The sequence below is a fragment of the Morone saxatilis genome, unplaced genomic scaffold (genome assembly GCF_004916995.1).
Source record: "Morone saxatilis isolate NCDOM2014 unplaced genomic scaffold, NCSU_SB_2.0 Contig7, whole genome shotgun sequence".
NCBI classification, from domain to species: domain Eukaryota; kingdom Metazoa; phylum Chordata; class Actinopteri; family Moronidae; genus Morone; species Morone saxatilis.
Genome location: NW_023340246.1, coordinates 20,030,551 through 20,048,552, shown reverse-complemented (window position 1 = coordinate 20,048,552; position 18,002 = coordinate 20,030,551). Strand labels below are relative to the sequence as shown.

The 18,002-nt window shown below is 36.9% G+C and overlaps 1 protein-coding gene across 2 annotated transcripts; it reads left to right on the top strand.

The window, feature by feature from the left end:
- The first annotated feature begins 1,985 nt into the window (after positions 1–1,985).
- On the top strand, positions 1,986–10,684 carry vgll2a (vestigial-like family member 2a). Of its 2 annotated transcripts, none has more exons than XM_035678811.1 (4): positions 1,986–2,219; positions 3,782–4,028; positions 5,812–6,309; positions 8,942–10,684. In XM_035678811.1, the coding sequence occupies exons 1-4, from the start codon at positions 2,142–2,144 to the stop codon at positions 8,992–8,994; spliced, it is 876 nt and encodes a 291-aa protein (XP_035534704.1). In that variant the 5' UTR covers positions 1,986–2,141; the 3' UTR covers positions 8,995–10,684. The 2 variants fall into 2 exon arrangements, with proteins under 2 accessions (XP_035534704.1, XP_035534705.1); XM_035678812.1 differs by having other exon boundaries at positions 8,720–10,684.
- Positions 10,685–18,002: the final 7,318 nt, after the last annotated feature.

Here is an 18,002-nt window from a genome sequence, read left to right as displayed (position 1 = left end):
CTCATTGGTCGGTTTGATATGTTTACTTATTCAATTAGCAGTAAGTGCCAGTTGTTACATTCTTGTGGCTTCAAACGCTAAAAAAAGACTAGAGAATAAAATGATCACCTGCACTAACTATTACATACTAATCTGCGTTCTTTAACTTACTGTTTGTCACGCTCACTGAGTGACTGATAAAAGGCAAATTATTTAGTTATATGAGGATTTGCATTGATAATTCTTCTGACTGTGCATCTTATTTTTTTAATATTGTTGGCCTCAGGTTAAGGTTACTAAAAAAATCAACATGTGCACACTTAGATAACTTCCATAATCATAAGAAAATGGTGGCACTAATGGTGATTCTGGCTCACAATGATACAATTAACCTTGTGACTTAATGTTAAGACGTAATGAATCAACCTACCGTTTCTGCCACTCCAACACTTGATCAAACCTAATGAAAAAAGAAGAGAAGCTAACACTGCAAATTTACTACTTTAAAGTGCCAGTGTGAGTATTTAGGAGGATCTATTGGTCAAAATTTAATAAGATAAGATAAGATATTCCTTTAATCCAGTCCCACAATGGGGAAATTCCAAATCTACAGCAGAAAAGTGGATAGAGAAAAAAACAGTATGAAAAAAAATATATAATAAAATATAATATAAACACTGTACAAGAGAGAAAAAAACTGTAAAAAACCACAACAGATAACACAATAACACAAACACTAGCAGCCGAGAAAAAAGAGAAAAAACGCTCAACTTTGAGCGAGAGCTGCTGCAACTGCAGCCGCTCGGGAAAGCGGCGCATGCGTATAAATATATGTATTGTAATAATATTCAAATGTATGATTTCATTAGTGTACAATCACCTGAATATAAGAATCGCTGTGTTTTTGTTACCTTAGAATGAGACGTTTTTAACCCAGAATCTGCAAACCAAACACTGGTTCTAGATAGAGGTGTTCACGTTTTTTGTACGTTTCCAACATAGTTTTTCCTTCGCATTTGGAAAGGTAGGGTGAAGCGAGGGAGTTGCAATCTGCAACTACACCTCTAGATGCCAATAAACCCTACACATTGTACCTTTAAGTTATTATAACAGTATCCAGGTTTATATAATGAAAACATCCAATTTAAAATCTACTTAAAAAAAACACATTTGGAACATGATTGATTGATTGATGAAGAGCTCGTCTGAGATCGCTGTGGATGTCTTATGTCCAATGAAAACAGTTTGGGAACCACTGGGTGTGGTGTATTGTGATTGGTAGCAACTTTCTTCAATCCCAATCATGCTTCCCAAATCCCAAATTCACAACTTTAAAAATCAAATTCCCCAAAAATGGAAAACCCTATATTTCTGAGGGGCTCTCGTGTCTACCTGTCCAGACAATAAACTGGAGGCCCTCCGACTGGCCTCAATGCTTCTTATGACCTTGAAAAGGTATAAGGGATAAAGAAAACCAGTGACCAAGTCTCAAAACAAGGTGCAGCTTACTTGCATGCAGAATTCAGTTTCATTTTCCAATGAGCAAACCCCGAACAAACCTTCCATGTTCTAGGCTAAACTCCAATGCTTCGGTTTGCGGAAGTAAACTGTAACAAGATCGATACTCTTAAATAAAAAATACATTATCAGTAAAAAACACATTTGGTTGAACTAAGAATGAAAATAATAGTAATTAAAAAAACATATAGACAAAAGCTTTGCTAGGATGCTCAATAAAACATAAAATATAATATGGATGTTTGTGAAATTAGCAAAAAACATAAAATGTATTGGATCATTAAAATGTTTTGGGCTGCTGAGGCAACCATGCTGTATGCAGATATTTGACTTAATAGCTTTATAGATGTTGTGATTCTCCTGTTCTGTAATTAAAAGCCAATTAAGGCAGAGGTGGAGCTCTGGCCTCTGATTGGTGGGAGGGAGGCGTCAGGCTGGGTGTGTGGAGGAGGGAGGGAGGGATGACGGGGCTCCCTTCAGTGAGCACGGCCACAGTCCAGTGCGTTAAGAGCGCAGAGCAGCGCAGCAGAGTGACTCTCTCCGTCGTCCACTCCGTCCTCCACCGCCGGGATTAATGTTTCCTCTCCGTCTCAGCAGACCTGCTCTCTACATGAAGCTTGGTTCTTCTCCGTGATTTCTTCGCCATGAGCTGCCTGGATGTGATGTACCAAGTGTTTGGTCCTCAGCCTTATTTCAGCTCCTACAGCCCCTATCACCACCAGGTATGGATCATATACTCTTTATCAGCTCATGCTCTACTTATCTCTGGACTTTATATATCAGTTTGAATGTACAGAAAACTTTAATATTTAGGTTTTTAAAGTCCAAAGAACCGCCGGTTTAAACTTAATTACTTGGAAATACAGGAGATTACGCAGCCATACAACGATTAGATGTGGATAATATGTTTAGAAAGCGTAATAATTTAACTCATACGGCCCTTATAATCACTTAATATCCTCTATATATCTTAAAAATATATGTTTAACACGCTGTTAATCACCATAAAACACCATAAATCCCAGGCATGGACTGTATGTATGCGCTACATGCAGGAACTCATCCAGTGCGTAAAGTTTAATGAAGCCAATGTAAAACTTTCTTCTGGGTCTTTTTGTTTGCATTAATATTGATATTAAATCCGATATTAAATTCAAAATTTACAGGAAGGTGAACAGATTGTTGTTCCCTTTATTTAGGCTAATTGTATTTAATCAAAATAGAAAGTAAAAAACAACAACATATATTTATTGTTTTTTAATAACAATCCCAGATGATCTTTATTCAAGTAGTTTTAAAGTTTTTTTAATGTTTTTATCTTTACTTTTCAAGAACACTTATTCCTACTGTTACATTGATGAATGAGTAAAGTTTAGGATTAAAATCAATTATATCTCATGGTTTTGACATATATTTTATTATTTAAGTAATGAGGCAACTGCATAGAACTATAAATTTTCCTTTTTTAATGTCACATCTGCGTCTGTAAGCAGAATTCATGGTTGCGACTCAACAGTTTGAGTGCAGCAGGTTTCTGTGAGGCCTTTGCAGACTTGTTAAAGGACTTTTTTTTCACTCTCTTAAAACCTCTCAGTCAACATCCATGCATATTTCACATAGTGCCAAAACTCACTTCGTCTGTCACCTAAACAGACTCTGGATGAGCTAGACTCTACCCACGATACACACAGCTTTATAATGAGCAAGATTTTTATGTAGAATTATTTTGTATGGTTTATCTAATACATTTGTCAAATAATAACAATTTAAAAAAAAACACTTATTCAATTCCTCAAAGTGACTTAAAGTAATTCCATATACATAAAATACTCTTTTCATATGAGTTTAAAAAAGCTTTGTAGGTTCAGTAATGAGTGACCAGCCAAGGCCGGGAAGTCACCTTTGGTCGTTATATTGTGTTATTATTATTGTGTTGTAACTTTCACTTATATTTTGTCCTGTTTTCTTGCTGGGTTTTGTGTTTTCTAATGTATATACTTCACTATACTACTTATATTGTTCAGTTTGTTGAGTTTTAAAGGCCCATCTGCATGCATTTGTATAATTTAGTCAGTTTGTGCATAAATACTTGGCAAAGCGTTCATATGGATTTGTCTTCATCTATTTTGTCCGGAAAAGAAAATTAAAAATGCAAATTTTTATAAGGTTTAGAGGTCAAATGTCACATATCAGGTACCAAAGTATCTAAAATCCAGGAAAAAAAGCAAAATGATGAATCAACACAATTTCATAACACTCATGTATAAATCTGTGTCCTACCTAGAAACTGGCCTTTTATTCCAAAATGCAAGACCCCCAGGACAGCGGGCGGCGGCTTGCCCCCCCAGGCCACCCGGCGATCAAAGAGGAGGACAAGGAGCTGCCGCCGGGAGCCGAGTACCTGAACTCCCGCTGCGTCCTCTTCACTTACTTCCAGGGAGACATCAGCGCTGTGGTGGACGAGCACTTCAGCCGAGCCCTGAGCCACACAACTGCATACCCCGCCTCAAGCAGCCACAAGGCCCTAAGAGGTGCGTGTGCCTTTGCATGTGTGTGCCAGTGTTTCCCCTCAATGTGTGTCAAACAGCATTTCGACTCTAAATGCTTTAATGTTGTTGATTTGGGTGAATTCTAGCAGCTTTGTGCTGTAAAAGTATGTAATTCTGGTTCCCGTTGATTGTGTGTTTTGATATGTATTTCCCAGGAGTCAGTAAATAAAGTTTGTCTTGGTTGCTCACAGATTTCCACTAAGTAACATTTGATTAGATATTGTCATGCAAACAAAAACAACAACAAAATGAGAACAATTGCAAATTTGAGCAACAATATCTTCAAGTTTTGAGTTCCATTGATGTTGATGTTGTTGCACATTTGATCTGGTGCGTCTGATTTCCAGTTTTGCTCGGCTATTCATTGTCTTGTAATTTTATTTTTTTTGAATAATAGTACTTTGTGAGCCTCCTATTGTTTATTATAGTGGCTGTTAATCTGTTTCAGGTTACCAAGGGAGAGGAAGTGTATTTTGTTTCAGTCTCAGTTGGTGCTGTTGTGTTTAATATAAAGTCTACATAACGCACAGTGAATATATAATAACAATATGTTGAGAAATCTATGCCGCTTGGTCGGTTTCAGTTCTCACCATTCGGAGTACGGCATGTTTTTAGTAACATGTAAAGCGTCTTTTAATATTTGAAGTATTTCCCAGAAATCTTTCAGTTTTTTAAGCTGCTTTTAGAGAGTCATCTGTGAGTGTACCTATTTACATTGTGCTCAAGTGAATTTCTCTCTGGCATCACATTAACGGATGACTCTTATTATTGATCTCTGTTAGCTACAGAAATAACAGGATCTTAAATAAAACGGTACCCTCGTGTTTAAAGTTAGACATTTATGTAAACATAAAGGGACGATTAAAAAAATAAAACGTAAGGTTTTCTACAATCTTTTGGTGAATAAAAACGAACCAGTGTTACTTAGTTACCAGCCGACTCGCTTTTCATTTCATCTCCTTTTGTGGCCATTTCTCAACTCAAGCATCTTTGTGTAATCTAGCGACTTTTGAATCCAAACAGAAACAAAAAAAGGGACTATTTTAAGTATTTATTGCTCCTTTAGCATATTATAAATAATATATAATAATTGCTTGTGATCAGGGGTGAAGGTGAAGTTGAAAAAGAAAAACCCCCTTTCTCAAGCCAATCAAGCATTATTATTACTCTGCATGGAGATATTGGGCCCTCCCTCTTTATAAAGATGACCTCAAACTTGTGTTGATTTCTAATTTCTAACTAATCATTATCCATCCACATTTTAATCTTTAATTATTTCCTTGAATAATAAAAGTAATGATTAGAGTCACATTTTCTTTCTACCAACAGGCTGAATACCCAAAGTTAATCCTTTTACAATAAAATAACAGAACAGATCAGAGAAAAAGGAACAAATACTCACATTTAAGAAGTTGTTACAAGCTAATTTTGGCTTTGTAAGTTTTATAAGTCAGTCATCTAATCGATTCAATTCTAATTAGTTCAGCAAAATAAGAGATAAAAAGTAAGCTATTGCCAAAATACACAGTGGGACAGTTTTAAAATGAAGTATTATGGCCACAATTTATCGCTGAAAGCTTCAGGAAAAACAAGTGCGTGCGATAAGAATTTGGGTACACTGTTTCTGAGGTCAACAAATTAACCTTCAGCATCAACTTAGCTGCTTTAATAATGAGTTACTTTAGGCTAACTTAATGGAAAACCAAAAAGTTTCCTTTTTGTGGATCCGTATCCGTAATCCGTAGTGTGGATTGTGTCTTCACAGATGGATCATTCCCTATGAGCCAGAGAAGTTTCCCTCCGTCTTTCTGGAACAGCTCCTACCAGCCGTCGGTCTCCTCCACGCTTGGCAGCGCTCTGTCAGCTCCCCACACAGAGCTCCCCTTCCCTGGGGACCCATACTCCTCCGCCTCCCTGCACAGCCACCTCCACCAATCTAGCCCCGACACCTGGCACCCATCCCATCACCACCACCATCACCACCACCACCCTTACTCACTAGGGGGCGCTATAAGCACCCAGGGCTCAGCGTATCCACGCCCGGGGGTTCATGAAGTGTACGGTACGGCGTTCGACCCTCGCTACGGTTCTCTGCTGGTACCGTCAGTGCGGCCTCATCATCGTCTGGCATCTGGCAGCTCGGTACCGGGGCCCAGCGCCTCGTCTTGTGATCTAGGAGGGAAGGGGGAGTCTGGGGCGGGTTCAGCCTGGAGTGGTGCTTTCACCGGAGCCGGAGCAGAGATCGGACTCAACATGGACACAGGTATTGTCTTCACATCAGGTCAATTTAATTTATTTAACTCACAATCAAAAGTATCTGTATGTTTACAGCATAAAACATCTTCAGGTATGTTAATAGTAGTCAAGAAAATGTCTTACTTTATAATTTATGAGGTTATTCTTAGGATTTTCTGCCATGGCTGCAGCTTAGACTAACACTAGAGAGGCCTTCTGGGGGGCATAGAGAAGGCTTACAAGCCATCATTCAATTCTAATATGAAATCTAAAACCCAATTGTTTAAACAGTAACTTTACGGAGTACCTGTAAGATCGTCAGGTAAATGTGAGGGGTGAACATTTATTTTTTTTTTGGTGAAATACTGGATAGTTTTACTTATTTGGGCTTGTTACATTTACATAGTAATAAATTGTTTTCCCAGTTATGTTGCGCTTTTGTAATTGGTGCATGGATTATGTTTCCTTTTTATTTGGACACATCGTGGGGGATGAAGAAGAAATCATAGTTCATGCCAAGAAGTCCTTGGTTAGGCAACCAACGTACTTATTAGAAAAAGACCATAGTTTCACTTAAATGTTGGGTCTCGTAAATCAAATTACTGTGGACCCCGATCTTCTCTTACCTTAAAATAGTGCTGTCAGTGCCTAAACATAACCATAAAAACGTTTAATAATGTGGATATTGTACCGCAATATCAGATATTTTGGCGGAAAACATATTCAGTCAGTGAACATTTTAGTGATAAGTTTCCCCAATATTATTAAGTTAGTTATTTGTTAAGGTAACTTGGGTAAAATTATTAGTTTTTACCAATTGCATTCTGTAAATTGAACATTAAAACTAATATCACAGTCATATGCAGCTTTTCTCCAAACTTATTTAAATTTATTTATCGTCTTTATACAGATATTACCACTTGAGTTGAAGTTCACTAAAACAACTGAGTTTTACTCCACATTTTTTGGAGGATCAAGTTACGTTAACTTACTTCATTTATTAACATGTGCTGTTAGGTTTTACAGTCTGTAAGCTTTTACAAGGAGTCACAACGAGTCGACTTTACTTTGTTTTAAAGGGTCACATGCCAAAAAGGTTGGGAACCACAGGTCTAGGAAAGAAGGTTTTATACTTGCAAAGAAATCTGAATGATGTTCGATTGACCACGGCTTGGTCTTAGTTGTGTATCCAACATGACCAGTGAGCAGATGTACTTCAGCTATCCCAGTACTTTGCAGTCATTCACTGTGTTTATCCAGGATGTTTGGAGCAGTTTAAAAAAAGGTGCTGCTGTGGAACGGCTGTCCACATCAAGAGGAATAGCTATCATTTTATAAACCCTTCTAACTCAAGTGGATGGCAATTGTCCACACCACAACTATAACTGAGAACTTCAAGTGTAAATGCATATCAGTTCTCTTCCACAATAACTGTGGAGTTTGTTGGAAAAAAACCCAAAACATGAGAGATTCTGAGAATGCTGGTAACTGTTTTACATTTGTTTCATAAGCTGGACATTAAGTATGAGATATGCAGCAGTTTCTTAAGTTTGAAAAGTAAAAAATAACAACATAAAACCGATTCACAGTCTGGAATCTGATGTTTTTTGTATAGTGTTTAACCAGTCTGATTTTAATTGGGACTGGGAAAAACTTGTAATTGGTGTTTTGTAAATTGCAACACGGGGAATATCTTTTTAGGTGTCAGGATTTGCTTTGACTTCCATCTGCTGACAAAATCTTTGATCGAGGAGGACAAAAAGCTGAAGAAAATCTGTCATTTTATGTGTTTCACACGGCTGAACTGCAAACCCAAAGAGTTGCCTGGTGAATGAACACCAAAGACTAGATGAAATAAAAACAGCCAAAACAGCTTTGCACATAAGAAAGAAATCTAAGTCAAGCTGACATCTGTCCTCATTGAAAAACGGCTACATTTGTAAAATAAGCATTTGCAAAACTGTTTTAATTGCATTTTCATTTTCCTCTTTATATATTGACACACTGAAAACATCCTGCTTCTTTTAGTTGATGCTGAACTTGGCCTGTTAAATACACAACAATTCAGAGAGCTGATTATTGAATGAATTTACTGATTAAACGAAAGCAGCTTTAAGGACATTCAGTATGGCCAGATGACAAAGTAACAACTTAAAAGCATGAAAACCAGATTTAAATGAAGATCCCCCCCACCTCAGATCAACTTACCACAAGTGGTTTGAAGCAACAAACTGACTGTCAATCAGCACCTTAACACCAGCTGTCAACTTCCTTTTCTGTTGCTGTCTTGCTCTCATCCCCTCTCTGCCTCGGGCAATTCCTCCTGCTTTTATCAACAAGACATTTGCGCTTCTTTTTCTAATCTCCCTTTTCTTGCTTTTCTGTTCTGCCACTGCCTTTCCTTTTCTTTTTTCCTCCGTTCTTTCCTCCTCTCTCAGGTCTGCAGGCACAGGATAAGAGCAAGGATTTGTATTGGTTTTAGAGACTGCTGAGACTCTTCCCCCTCCTCCCCTCCCTTCACTCCTACTTCAGCTGTAGCCTCTTTCCTCTACTCGTGCTCTACTCTGTTGCTCTGCTGCTGTTATGGGATGACTGACAGAGAAACTGAAAATTGGTCAGATGGCATTTTTGTGCTGTAACGGCTTCTGGTCTGCTTGCAGCTCGGTGTTATGGCGGACTGTGCAGCAGCAGCAGCACAGCTCTGCTGAGCTGAATGCCGGCAGTGTGGATACAAAGCGTGGAAACAAAAGTGGACTCGCGGAGGAGAGAGAGAGAGAGAAAGAGAGAGAGAATCTGATCTTGACGGATGTGGACAAAGACAAGAGTCTTTGTGCTTCTGTAACAGGCAGGGACAACATTCCTAAACTGGAAAAAGTCTGGGGACAGACGGACAGAGACACGTGTTGTCAAACTCCAAATTTAAGCGCTTGAAGGACTTGGCAGGACTTGCCTCACTGGGACAACTGGACTACAGACACTGGGAGTGTTATGGCTGGAGGAAAGGCCATGTTGGTGTTCAGGAGGCCGCACAGCAAGAATTTGGCAGACTGCGAAGGAAGGAGGAGCAAACACTTTGGTTTACATGGACTATTGGTTCAATGTCAACTGAAAAAAAAACACTGTCAGTATTTTATGGCACATTAAAAGTTAAACAGTTTTGGACGTTTTCAACTGATATTAAAAAGATATTTAAGTAATGTTTCAAGCTGTGTCCCAATTCCATATTATGTACAAACTATGTCTGTATGCATAATAAATCCTATTCATTTATGTGTGTACAGTTGATGTACACCATTGTCCCACAATGCAATGCATAAATGAAATGGAGGAGCTGCAAAGTCTAACTGACATCCATTGGGACATGCGCTGCTTCCATTCCTGTTAGTACAGTTGAGTATACTGATATCTTTTACATTAACTGATACTGTTTATAAGTAGCATGTAATTGGGACACACGTGTCTCAATAATATGTTACAGTGACCAGGATGTAAGCATGAATTTGATGACTTGCAAGTCAAATAACATCATATCATCTACGTAAAAATTACATACAGTAAATCTATTGAGTTTAAGTGGTCAATTGATGGAAATTTAATCAGGCACCAAAACATTTACTGTTCATAGCCTCTGAAATGTGAGGATTTGCTGCTTTTTCTCCTGTTTCATATGATTGATTATGTGATTGAATACTTTTAGACTCTTGGTCACAACAAAACAACCAATTTAAAGATGTCACCTTAGACTTATTTATGATTTGAATTCATGATTATACACTATGTACAATGATGAAATAACAGAAAAATAATGGACTAATAGTAGAGATGTTTCGATACCATTTTTTCCTTTCCGATACATTAACTTTGCGATACCGAGTATCCGATACATGTGCATTAAAAATAAATAAATGTATACATACACTGTATATTATTATTTGTTAACGAGCGTTTACTACTAAGCCTGAATGATGTCTAAGATTGTCTGCTATTGTCAAAGTCAGAGTAGGGCGGGGTTATGACTTCTATCCTGGGAAAAAAAAGCTAATCTATTTTGGTGCTAATAAGTTACGTGGTATTGGATCAGTGCACCGTCAGTATCAGAGGAATTTCGAATACTGGTGTCGGTATCGGAACAACTCTAATTAATGGATAATGAAAATGATTAGTTGGAGCCCTGATTTAAATGTTATTCAAACAGTGGCTATTGGTAACCTAGATGTCCAGATGTCTTTTGATCTGTAAATTACAAAAAACACATGCTTAACACGAAATAGTGACACCTGGTTGTTTTGCTCGAATTCCTGAGTCATAATATTACATAAAGAAAGCTGCTGTCTATAAAATAGAGATAACCTCAGGTGTTTTCCATTTGATTGGAATTTTAAAAAAATGCACACTTACAGCTATCTCCTGTGTCCATGTTTTTATTGTCACATACACAATCATACAGTACACGTTGAGTGTCATTAACTTTGAAAAAATGTTTGATTGGCTAAATTGGGTAAACAGAGCCTTTAACCTACCGCAGATATTCAGCAGCAGAATAATGCTAACTTGAACACCTCTACGCTTACCTACAGAGAGAGTGGACTGAACTGTGCTAACCTCTTTGTTCTGGGCATTTATGAAACATTCTTTTAAAGTGAAAGCAGAGATTAAAAAAACATCTTCATGACTGTGTCAACAAAAGAAATGTAAACTTCACACTAATGGCTGCTGAGAGAGAGAGAGAGAGAGAGAGAGAGGGGAGGGGTTCCTCTGATGAATGAGGAGAACGACGGCTATTTGAAGCCACTTGACTCCTTCTCTCACTGCTCCCATGCAGCTGTCAACGACAACTGCTCTTCAACTCAGTGAACACTCACTCACACACACGCACGTCTTTACGACATACTGAGGACCATGGTCTCTGAGTTCTTTGTAAGGGTCACCACTTGAATAGTGCAAAAAAAAAGAAAAACTGCAGGGAGTAGAGACAGAAAATAACATTACGAAAACTCAAAAAATATTTGATCGATATAGCCTCTGATTTGGTTATTTTATTTAAACTTTTTAAATTTAAAGGACCAGTGTGCAGGATTTAGTGACATCTAGCGGTGAAGTTTCAGATTGCAACTAAGTGAATGCGGCTCTGGTCTGTAATTGACAACCTGGGAAAGGAATATATAAAAGACAAATATCTTAGTTAAAGTTGCTATGATATAGTCAAGGAAGGACCTTTAAGACCACCCGAACAAAAGACATTATATTTCCAGCTTTTAGCAAACCTTTCATTTTTGCCCCTTTGCTTCTAAACCCCACCTTATTTTTCTAGTTAACGCCAACCAATTTAGCATTATACAGTGTTGTTGGAGCTCAGTGGGAGCTCTTAGCATTTTATTTCCCCAGCTTTAAACTCACTTTTGTTTGATCAAAAGGACGATATACATTTTTCTATAAAGATATTGTCACTTATAGGTGGGGGTGAGCGATTCTTGAGAAGTCGAATACTATGACACATACCGTGATATAGAGCACACAAATTTCAACAGTCCAGATTATTGAGATCCAGCTTTAACAAGCATGGAAAATAGTCAAGCTAACAGAGTTCACTGGGAGTTTAACCGAGGGCTGAATTTGCATCAACATAAATTATGAAGAGCTGGCTCAAGGACTTCCTTTAACGGTTTTCTCAAATACATAAAAATAAACTCCAAAAGTTTCCTTTTTTGAGATGAAATTGTAGAATTGGTTCTTAAAATCTTTTCAGTAGTGACTGTAAGTACTGGTTCTGCCTTGAGGTACAATTCTTTATCAGGACTAGTTGTCACCGCACTGTTACAATTACAGGACTTGAAGTAATTGTGTAAATTGTCCCTCAATCTCAGTGATGCTGAGCAAAAATAACTGCATTTAGTAGTAGTGAAGAACGTTTTCATTTCTTTAGGACCTTATGGGATCTTATTAGTAAAAACCCTCAGGCGTTACCAAGAAAATTGAGTTATGGCTTGTAAAAAGTTAAGATTTTGATTGAAAATATGAAATAATTATCTTTTTTTTCTTTGGCAAGTGACCTCCACTGCATATTGGACGGTTCTGGGCTCCATGTCGTCCATTAATTCCTGATAATGGACACCTTGTTGGGAATTATTAAGTTATGTTCATAAAAATCTTTATGCACAAAAAGGCTCTTCGGAGGAACCTTCAAGAAAAGAAGGAAAAGAAAATATAATTGGAGTGTGAAATTAAATTGTTTTTTACAGGTAATACTTAAGTATTATAAATAAAGAGCATGGCAGGAGTAGAAGATAAGAAAAATAACAGAGTTTAACTGTTTTCTTCTTTTCAGCTTGTGATGGTCATGCAGTTGAGGTCCTTAGAGTCAAAGTGTCTGGTTCTTCTACAGTAAGAAAAAGAACATTTTACATAGTCATTAACTTCTGACAGCAACATTAATACCAAAGTAAGAAAGTCTGCAGTGTTTTGCTGTCATATTATTTTAGATGGTAAGTTTCATATCCAACATCCGTTTTTGACTATACAGTATACGGAAGAGAGGATTTTCAACCTGATGTTATCTACGTAACTTCCACAATACCAATGTTCCATGTCACATCACTTGTACAAGAAAACTGAAAGGTGTGACTTCTGTACAGCTCCCACTTCTGATTACAAAGCAACTGTTTTGATAGAACACAACATACTTCAAACTACAACTAGAATAAGACACACTGAATTGTTGAATATTAAATGTGACATAAGGGAATTAATACATTTTATTACTCACTTTCTAAGCCTAAATCAATCTCATCAAGAGATTAACCTTTTTAGACCTCAGTTTCCAAGTTGCAAGCTGTTCTGCTAGACAGTAATATCCACAGTGAATACAAATATTATGTTCTTTTGTTTCAGGTCAACTGTTTTTTGACACAGTTTCTAATGTTTAATTGCATGTTTTTGCAGTACATACAGTACTTTTTCTCCTTTTGAGGCAGCATTTTACTATAACTTAAGACCTACCCTCATCATCAGCGCTGTAATCTGTTTCAAGGTCTTTGTCGTTGTATTGATGAGATTTGTGATTTTCTTTATTAGTATCTCTTTTAGCCCAAATGGGCTATTCTTCCAAGAGTCCTCAAGCATAAAAACATCACTTAACATTGGTCTTGTGTTGCTGAGTTCTTCTAATACATCAGTAAATCTTTTGTTAGATGATGTTGTGTTAACGTTTTGTAGTCTAGCATATTTTTCTTTGAATGTCAACTCCATGACAATTTTTTCATCACCTAAGGAATCTGTGGTCAACAGGACATATTTGCTGTCCAAATCATCAGTATTCTCAGAGAGAAGAAAGAGTGACACAGGCTTCCTGATAACTAAATGTATGCATGTATGTATTTAAATATGTAACCAGACCTACAGCCACTTGCCCAAAAAGTGAGCTTTCAGACCAAATTTTGAATCAGAGTATCTTCTAAAATCAAATATCCATTTAAGAAATATCGCAAACTAAACCAGTGAGAAAACAATTGAACACATAATTATTTGGCGAGAACATTCAGTTTAGCTCTGGGATTTGTGTTAAAGTAAATGTGCTGGCTGAACAAATAAGCTATTTGAGAAGTAACTGTTTAGAGTTTAGCAACTCTAATGTTTCTCAAACAACATGACTGATTGTGGAGGATACTTTGTGTCAGTATTGAACAAAAGTTGAAAGCTGATATTTTTCTTTTTTAAACAAAAACAAGGATCATTGTTACAGATTGCAACAGACTAAAAAATCCTTGACTCAACCAGGCATAAAAGAAAAACTATCGTGGCCACAACTCGTGGAAAACACAAAAGGCTCCATCTATAGCCAGTGTGGACGAGGACTCACTCCTTGTGTAGATAAAAACGTCTCACCTTAAGGTAAAAAAAAACACAACAATTTTTATTTTCAGGTGATTAAACACTAATGAAAATACATCCTTTGATTATTATATTTCATTTCTGCCAACAGATCCTACTAAATGTTACACACACAAACACATACTGACTCACATACTGACCAGCATTATTGTTAATCTTCGGCAAAGTTATCTGGTTGGGTGGCTCAAGTCCAATAGAGCAAGTGCATCTTATCACCAGGAAGGCCAATTCCTCCTTCCTTTGTCCTCTCTATTGACATTCAGGGCCCCGAAGCCCCAGCTTACTCTGGCTGCAGGTAAAGATTGCTATCAGCTGGAAACCCCTGAACTTTGTTAAGTGATGTACAATAAAATAATATGTATAAGGCTCTCCTAAGCTTTCCTGCTTATTGTATTCCACCATTCAAGGACTTATTGTTCTCCATGTTGTTTCCAGGACACAGGGAATTATTCAGCAGGGTATAATTCAGTTGATCCTGAGGCCCAGGACCTTCACCTGCACTCTAGTGCTCATTTCATTCAAACAAAACACTGAAGGCCCTGATATGTAAAAGCACTGGGTTTATCAGGTTGGTCTGAAGGTTTACTCGCATCTTGAGCTTATTATTTACTATAAATGGGTGTAGTAACCATTTTTACACAATCAAAACCAGTGGGCTCAAAATGTTATACATTTTTTATTTTTTATTCTAAATTACATTCATACAATTATGCAGTCTATGGTCCTCACATGTATATAAAGACAAGCAGACACACAAAGCACCCCCCTGTGCAGTGTTCGAGCCGGGCCTATGCACTTTATAAAGGGAGCATTTAGTGCGAGCTGGATCCTGCCCTACTGGGACAACTGGTGTGATATAAGTAAAGGGAACAGAGGACACACACACACACACACAACTGTCTAAAAGTAATTTGTGAGCGTGTATGTGCAGGCACGTGTCTATTTCTATACAAGGACCAGCTTTATACAATCAGTATAGATAGATGAAGAAAATTCAGCCATCATTTTGTTCTCTTTGTAATGCCCGCAATATTTTCATCAACAAATACTCTGATAAGACAAAAAACAATCAATTATCTACTTATCAAATATTGTCTATATAGCTTCTGTCTATTTACTTTTGACTTCCACTGTTGCCCAAAAACGCATGATAGAGGAATACACTGATACATTAAAAATGCTCGCAAGACTGAGCTTTACAAACTACAGTTTCTGCACTAAAGCTAATTAATTAATTGTAGTTAACTGACTGGAAATCAACAGTTTTAAAATGCTTCATAGTCACCGGCAAATGTATTATCTGTTTCGGTACCATCTGATTAGTAATAAGCAGTCATTGTCCAAAATGAAAAAAAACTGGGAAAATCTACTAGCCGAAAATATTTTTTTTACCAGCAATAAAACTGCATCTTGGTTTGAGCTTCATATTTTAACCAGAAGCTGACCTCTATGACTTTACTCTTCATCTTCATGTTTTCTTTTCGATGCCTTAATGCCGGGAATTTGTCACCACATCTCTAATAACGTAATGTTGATGTTTCTTACAGTGTAGTATGGACAGACTTTGTGTAGAAAGCACCAAATAGTAGTGAGATGCTTTGATTTAATCCGCTGACAGTACGTCCAGTGAAGATTAGACTCAGGTGACATTTTCTCCAATATGAGTGTATAAAGTATGTTGCTCAGATTGGAAAATGGGCAGTTGTGCATTATTTTGACGGTTGGTGGTTTTAGGTCTCGGAAAGTTCTGTCTGCATGTAGAAGTGTCCTTGATCAAGACATCAAACTCTAAATTGGTCTTGATGAGGAGACCAGAGCTTGCATAGCAGTGGTAGTATGAAAATACAGCAATGCAACATTTTACAGGATCACAACTAAAAAATAATGGTCTGAAAAAAAGGTTGTTGTCCTAAAATGTTTTTTTTTATAAAAGAAATACTTTCAGTTAAATGGATGAAATTATGTTCACTTACTTTTAGTTCAAATAATAAAATCTTTTGCTTTTTGTGTTGTCACATTTTCAAACATTGTCCCTGCCTGCAATCCCTCAGCTTTCAATTGTTCAAAAGCTTGAGTGATAAGTTGACAGAAGTCATGCTTTAAACTTCTGATCCTTTGGAAATATCAGCTCATTTTTGTTGTGTTTTTGTATTAATGATAAAAAATAAAACTTTGGACGCGCTGGGCATTGTGAAATTCTTCAAACACAGGAGTGTATTATTCATATTAAAACAACACTGTTTGTTTACTTATGAATGCATCACTGCACAGTTCAAAATCCTCTACAGCAGCTCCTGCTTTAAATGATGACTGAGCCTTTTCAGTGAGCCAACAGCAGCACCCTGACTCAGTTTGACCTGATTGGAACAGAATCTTAATTAGCATCATTAGTAACACCTGTTTACTATTTGATGTCAAAATGGCTGCTGTGAAAAAGATCCGAAACTGGAAATTTCCAGGAATGTTACAACAACTTAACAAACCATGAAAGTATTTCAGTTTCTTAGTGGCATACTGTAAATAACTGACAGTAACAACAATAAAATCTTTGACAGGAACCAAAAACTACATTCCTACCAAATTCACTGTGTTTATGTAAACTGCTTGAATTGTTTGTTCTAATGCACTCAAACTGCAGTATGTACACGTACTGTCTCTAGTGGTATGCGGCAGAATCTCTTTTAAAGAAAATAATAATTAATTACATAATGCTATTAAAATACAAGAACATTTAGAATAAAAAACATTAAAATATGAGATAGCTGAATTTAAAATTAGTTTTGCATTTCCTGTAGCCTACTATTTTGTTTTCAACCTGCTACATAGTCACAGTCATGCACATAACCTGAACATGATCAGTTACAAGCTCAAATGTGATGGTAAGATTTACCTAAGTAAAATAAATGGTTTGGAAAAAACTGAAATTGTGGCTCGAAACAGGAACTAATAGGAAGATCTGGTTCTTGAACTAGTTCCATTCAGGATTAAACAAAAACAAATAATCTTATTATTAGGAATGAACCTGCCTCCTGTTTAAACTGTCCATAGCTGAATAAGGTTGGCCTAATGTTTGTGGTACTTTTGCAGCCTAATATATCTCAAGGTAATATGTTTGAGAAACACTGCTCTAATGGACTATATTGTAAAGCTGTAAAGCTGTGTCCAGGCAGACTGTATTTCTATGATCAACTTGCCAAGGAGTGATGGGCAAAAGTATAAAAAATAAAGCCCAATTTCTATTAGAAACTCTAGAGTTAGAGTCTATAGAGACTAATTTGGATGATGATTTGGATGTGAATATTTGTGGGTATTTATATTTTACACAAAGAAAAATTATATAAAAAATTAAAGAAAATCAAACATTTCTCCCCTTCAGAGTCACACCATGGGGAATGTGAGTTTTAGGGTTTGAATCAGCAGTTCTGGGACACTAAAACACCTGTTGAAAAGGAGTCAGTTTCTTTGGCTTATCAGTGTCCTTCATTGGTCATTCATTTCATTGGTGTAAGGATATTTTAGAGGTGGTTGAGCTCTCATTAAGTGTAGTAGCTGTCATTTTTTGAGAAGCATTTAGTCACTATGTGAGTCCTTGTGTCTAATTTGACAGGTGTGATCTATCACCATGACTGTAGTGGTTTCCCTCTGTGGGTGTGGTCTGTATTAGTATTTGTGACACATTTGTCTCCTGATTTGTAACACTGTCAAAGACACGCAGCTGATCAGGTGTTTTTCTTTCCACCTGCAGAAGATACAATGTGACATTTATATTATATATATATATATATATATATATATATATATTTATATATATATTCTATTTATATTAATTTATAT

Excerpts from the sequence above, each read along its gene's own strand:
- vgll2a (XM_035678811.1), top strand. The coding sequence starts at position 2,142 with ATGAGCTGCCTGGATGTGATGTACCAAGTGTTTGGTCCTCAGCCTTAT. Across the intron at positions 2,220-3,781 it reads ACAGCCCCTATCACCACCAG|AAACTGGCCTTTTATTCCAA; the intron begins GTATGGATCATA and ends TGTCCTACCTAG. Across the intron at positions 6,310-8,941 it reads CGGACTCAACATGGACACAG|CTCGGTGTTATGGCGGACTG; the intron begins GTATTGTCTTCA and ends GTCTGCTTGCAG.